General features: G+C 41.3%; 1 protein-coding gene across 2 annotated transcripts in view; it reads right to left on the bottom strand.

The window, feature by feature from the left end:
• Positions 1-3142: 3142 nt before the first annotated feature.
• DCP1A (decapping mRNA 1A) overlaps positions 3143-6000 on the bottom strand; it is a 39700-nt gene continuing 36842 nt past the window's right edge. For both annotated transcript variants that reach the window (XM_007526160.3, XM_060203135.1), the window contains 2 exons: positions 5642-5857; positions 3143-3292 (listed from right to left, as the gene is read on the bottom strand). In XM_007526160.3, the coding sequence (XP_007526222.1) occupies positions 3209-3292; positions 5642-5857 (300 nt within the window). In that variant the 3' untranslated portion in view covers positions 3143-3208. The remainder of the gene's footprint in view (positions 3293-5641; positions 5858-6000) is intronic.

Genomic DNA, 6000 nt, shown 5'->3' with positions numbered 1-6000 from the left:
AGACCTGGAAATTGCAGACACCTGAAAAAAACAAAAAAACGGGGCACTACTGGCTCCAGAAGTTCTCTTGAATAGAACTGAAGAAAATGAGAGACTGGGGAGAAAGAAACAGGGCCTCAGTGGCAAACTTGTGGCAAGAATACAGGACACACAGCCCAGACTTGTCTTTAGTCACAAAGATGGAGCTCACGCCTGCCTGTTCCATATCTCAACCCCTCTGTTTTTACTTTTTGTCCAGAGTTAAGAGTATGATGGCAGACTTGTTATGTTTTAAAGCAGTTAGGCACCTTCAATTTCATGTTGCATTATTACTAATACAGTGGCAGTTATGGCCTCTACTACTGAAAATGAGAAAATTCCAGACTATATCCTTTGGGGATGAGAGTAATAAAGCTGCGTGGTTTACCTAGTGGAGGGTTTCAGTGGGGTTTGGCCTTTTTACAAGGAAACAAAGGCAGGGAAAGACCAAATGTCTGATGTGCAGAATCTGGTCAGACATAGTCTAAATTAAGCCTGCACATCCTCAGGCAGAGAAAGATCTAGGCCAAGCTGGGTTCTTATGGAAGCGGCACCATGGTAGTTGCCCCAAAGTCTTTGAAGGTCAGCCAGGACATTCAGAAGCAGCCAGCGTGAACTGCTTCTCCAGACACTGAGAGCCACTTGCAAACTTAGCTTCAGAGTCACAACTAAGATGCACAGTGAGGTACTTCTGTCTTAAAGGAACAAGGCCACCTGGGAGGTGCCAGTGTCCAGTCAAAGACATCACATTAACTCCAACAGGAGGAAGGCAGAGCTATATTGATGCTTGGGGCCAGCACACAAAGTTGCCCAAGTACAGGTCTCCTGGAGTTCTGCGAAATGTGGCTAGAAGCATCTCTGCTATGGTGTTCATTCTGATCCAATTAAGTTTCCAGTGAGAACACTGCACCAATGTAAACATGCAACTTAAGCTAGTGTGAGGTTCTGAATATTCAGCCTGAATGAGGAGTAAGGCAATTCAACTTCTGGGCCAGGATCACCCAAATATAGTTATCAGGCTTGATCTGATTTTTCTAGGGACTCATTCCAGCCTCAACTTCCTAGTAATGGTGACTATGAACTTCAGGCTTGTACATGCTTTGACTGTATCAAAACTGGGTGACTCTTTCATGTCTCCATGACTTGGGCACTTAAAATTAACTCCCATTAGGCCAACTTTAAAATAGAATATCTACCATTTAACATGTCATTTTCTTTACAGGATGAGATTAGCAGATTTGATTACATCCACTTTACGATTCCTAGCTCTTGTAGTAATAGTATACATATTCAGAAAGCATTTTGACTCAAATGCCTATTTTAACAAAAGCCCCTTGATTCTCCTGTATAAAGTCCACCGAGATGACACTTGTGCTAAGACCCCATTTCCAGTGCACCTGCTCACAGAGCTAAGTCACACACTCCCTGGACTCAGTCTCCTGGTGTGGTGTAAGCAACACTTAGTATCTTTCTATGATTTTCCTGCAATGATGTATAAGTGATCCATTTTTGGTTGCTTACTTGACATACTACTCTTGAAAACAAACTGTTTCCTAGTGAGTAGAAGAACTTATGAACTTCCCTGACTCCTGCACAATTCACAGGTAACTAGGCAGACAGCAAGAGGCAGGAAATGGAGAAATAGAGCTATGCAGGAAGCATGTTTAGAACAATGAAAGTCAAAGTATTCTTTATGCTAAGACACAAAGATCAAACTAAAACAAGAATCATCCACAAGTAATTTAAAATTTTTCAGCTATGAAAAACAAAAATCTATGGGCTTATGATTGAATTACCATTAAAGCTTAAAGGATAGTTCCCAAGGAACTATCACAACTGTCAGCATTATTCACAGCTAATACTTATGCTAGCTGGTTGAGCCAACTGGGTTTTTACCCCATCATTAAATAGTGCTCAGAAAAGTAAGCAGTACATCTTAATTGGTTAAATACTACAAAATGACCTGTGTCACAGAAATGAAGACACTTTCATTCAAACAGTATCTTAAAATTACTATTGCTGAAATAAATCAAAATCTACATTAAAATATTCCTAATTATCATTACATGCCATAAAAGAATAAATATAAATCATGGCAGATCAATAGCAGCATAACAAAGCATCTTTACATATTTTCACACTTTGGGCTGGAGAAGCACTCCCAACTGAGAATACACTGGTAAAGTTCTGAATTTCAAAAGGTGTTTAACTCCACATTCTACACTAATGTTAAGGGCAGTATGAGCAACAGCTCCCTTTTCTGCATAACTTTAAAACTCTTCTCAGTAGACATGAGGAATGGAACCAAAATGGCTTTGTCAGATTGGCCCACTGGTCCTTTTGTCAAAGTGTTAAGGAAAACAATCAACAATGATATCTGACTGTACTTGGACAGAAAAAGGAAAGTAAGTCCATGCTTCACCCACAAGCTAAACATTTTCAAGACTACTGGAGAGTTTAACTGAAAGTAAAGGTTTTCAGCCTGGTCAACCAGGCTGGCCTCCACTGCCACAGTACCTGGCAGGCCCCAATTCAAATGGTACTGCTAGGGGCTGAAACACAGAAGCCCTGGAGACTCCAACAACAAAACACAATCATTTTCAGAACTTTTAAGGCTCAAGTGGAGGCATTCATAGAAAATATACTTCACTTGAACACATCAGTCCAAATTTATCAACTTAAACTGATACATAAAACTTGAAGCTACTTTGCAGAGACCCAACTGCTGCTCTTTTCTCTGTTCAGAACTTTACTAACAGCCTTGTGACCAAGTTCTAAGGGGTGAAGGCCCCTCTGGAAAGAGGTCTGTGCTGGGCTGAACTCTTAACTATTGCAAAATTGGTGCCTCCATTTCTCTATCACCTTGAAAGTGAGAGCAGCTTGAAATTCCAGGCTTCTTATTTCATATACTTGCTTACAGTTAGTAGAAAACACTCACACAACTTAACACAACAGTCTTATTCTTTTTTTTTTTTTTTTGTCAAAACAAAGGTCTGCTGGTGATGCTTCACAGTGAAAACTTCCATTATCACTGAGAACGTCACTTGGAAAACATTCTTAAGGAGTGAGTCTCTTTCTCATAGGCTCAATTTCAGGATGCTCAAAGCTCAGTGTTCAGTTAGAATTTCCCATGACGAGGCCTATTTGTTTCTGAGGTGGATATTCTGCCTTCAAATTCATTCTCCCCTAGTCATAGGTTATGGGGATTGTCTTGGTTCTTGGCCAGAACTTGCAAGTAGACTTCATGAAGGGTGCTGAGGAAGCTGGAATCATTCTAGAAGAGATGGCATTGTTACATTTAGAGCATTAAAATTTACTTCCATTTTATTCTGAACTGGAGGCAATTATACAAAGTTGATTAAGTAAAGAAGTGAAAGGCATTTAATGGATGGTTTCACTCATATATAGAATACAGATAACTAAAGCATACAAACCTGTGAAAAAAACTAGTATCCAAACTTTCTCTTAGAATTGAGCTTTGGTGGCAGATTGGTGAGCTATATACACACATATACATAGCTGTGAAACTCTATCTAACCCTTTTTTTGCCTCCAGGGTTATCGCTGGGGCTCAGTGCCTGCACTATGAATCCACTGCTCCTGGAGGCCATTTTCCCCATTTTGTTGCTCTTGTTATGCTTGTTGTAGTTGTTTTTGTTATCAAGCTGTTGTTGTTGCTGGATAGGACAGAGAGAAGTCGAGAGAGGAGGGGAAGACAGAGAAGAGGAGAGAAAGACACCCGAAGACCTGCTTCACCACTTGCAAAGCAACCCTCTGCAGGTGGGGAAGTAGGGGCTCGAACCAGGATCCCTACGCCGGCCCTTGCACTTTGTGACATGTGTGCTTAACCCGCTGCGCTACTGCCCCCCTAACCCTGAAATCTTATGTATGTATGTATGTATGTATTTGCCCCCAGGGTTACTGTTGGGGCTTGGTACCTACATGACAAAACCACTGATCTTTTTTTTTTTTTTTTTGCTGTTCTTTTTTTTTTATATAATTTATTTCTTTATTGGGGAATTAATGCTTTACATTCAACAGTAAATACAATAGTTTGTACATGCATAACATTCCCCAGATTCCCATTTAACAATACAACCCCCACTATGTCATTCATCATCTTTCATGGACCTGTATTCTCCCCACCCACCCACCCACCCCAGAGTCTTTTACTTTGGTGTAATACTCCAATTCCATTTCAGGTTCAACTTGTGTTTTCTTTTCTAATCTTGTTTTTCAACTTCTGCCTGAGAGTGAGATCATCCCATATTTATCCTTCTGTTTCTGACTTATTTCACTCAACATGATTTTTTCAAGGTCCATCCAAGATCGGCTGAAAACGGTGAAGTCACCATTTTTTACAGCTGAGTAGTATTCCATTGTGTATATATACCACAACTTGCTCAGCCACTCATCTGTTGTTGGACACCTGGGTTGCTTCCAGGTTTTAGGTATTACAAATTGTGCTGCCAAAAACATATGTGTACACAGATCTTTTTGGATGGATGTGTTGGATTCCTTAGGATATATCCCCAGGAGAGGAATTGCAGGGTCATAGGGTAGGTCCATTTCTAGCCTTCTGAGAGTTCTCCAGACTGTTCTCCACAGAGGTTGACATTCACACCAGCAGTGCAGGAGGGTTCCTTTGACCCCACACCCTCTCCAGCATTTGCTGCTGTTCCCTTTTCTGATGTATGACATTCTCACAGGAGTGAAGTGATATCTCATTGTTGTCTTGATTTGCATTTCTCTGACAATCAGAGACTTGGAGCATTTTTTCATGTGTTTCTCAGCCTTTTGGATCTCTTCTGTGGTGAATATTCTGTCCAAGTCCTCCCCCCATTTTTGGATGGAAAACCACTGATCTTGATGGCCACTTTCCTCTTCTTTTTTTATTATCTTTATTTATTTATTTGATAGAGACAGCCAGAAATTGAGAGGAGAGGGGAGATAGAAAGGGAGAGAGACAGAGACACCTGTAGCCCTGCTTCACCACTCATGAAGCTCTCCCCCTGCAGGTGGGGACCAGGGGCTTGAACCTGGGTCTCTGAGCACTGTAATGTGAGCACTTAACCAGGAGTGCCACTGCCTGGCCCCTCCTCTTCTTTTATTTTCCCCACCTTTTCTTTCTTTTTTATTAGATATGAGAAAGAAACTGAAGAGAGAGGGAAGACAGAGGCGAGACAGAGAGAGATAAACTTGCAGGCCTGCTTCACTGCTCATGAACCTTTCCCCTGCAGATGGGCTCTAAGCTGGGTCCGTACACTTGGTAACCAGTGTTTTCAACTAGGTTTGCTACCATCTGATAACCTACTCCTGGCATCTTGAATACTGTGTAGACCAATGGTAAATTGAAAAAAGACGAAGATAACTGATGTTCTTGAGAACAGCTTAGGAAGAAGCTGTATAAGTGATCTTAATAAAAAGAACTCAATCACTCAAATAAAACCATGATTATTATTTTGGATTTCCTTCAGCTATTTCTCTACTGGAACTATTTGCTTACAGAAAGAAGAATACTTACACTTAGGTAGGCTTGACTTTACTTTATGAACTGATTTTCTAAGACTTAAAAGTTTTTAAAACCTTAAAACAGGAAATTCAAAGACTGATATCTGACATACCTTTATCAGGTGTATTAATGTGTCCTGGAGCTGAGACTTGCTGAGGATGATGGAAGGCTTTCTCTGATTTTCTGGTGTTCCAACAGTCAGAGGAGAAGGGGAGCTTGCTTTTCTCTCGAGGTCCATGGACCTTGTCACTGTCTGCTGGAAAACACTTGGTGACAGCAGGACCGAAGACCCTGTTGTCGTCACAGTGGCCAGTGGGGAGCTTGTGACCTGCAGGGAACAATGGTTACTGCACAGGAACACAGCAGCTCTCCCAGAGTAGGGGATACAGGGTAACAGGTATAAACAGTAGGTGAACGCAGCTCAGAGCCCAGGCCTATTGGGGGCTCAGGTAAACACTCAGTAGAAGCATA

Source organism: Erinaceus europaeus, chromosome 12, assembly GCF_950295315.1.
Source record: "Erinaceus europaeus chromosome 12, mEriEur2.1, whole genome shotgun sequence".
Taxonomy (NCBI): domain Eukaryota; kingdom Metazoa; phylum Chordata; class Mammalia; order Eulipotyphla; family Erinaceidae; genus Erinaceus; species Erinaceus europaeus.
This window is presented reverse-complemented; position numbering and strand designations above follow the sequence as displayed.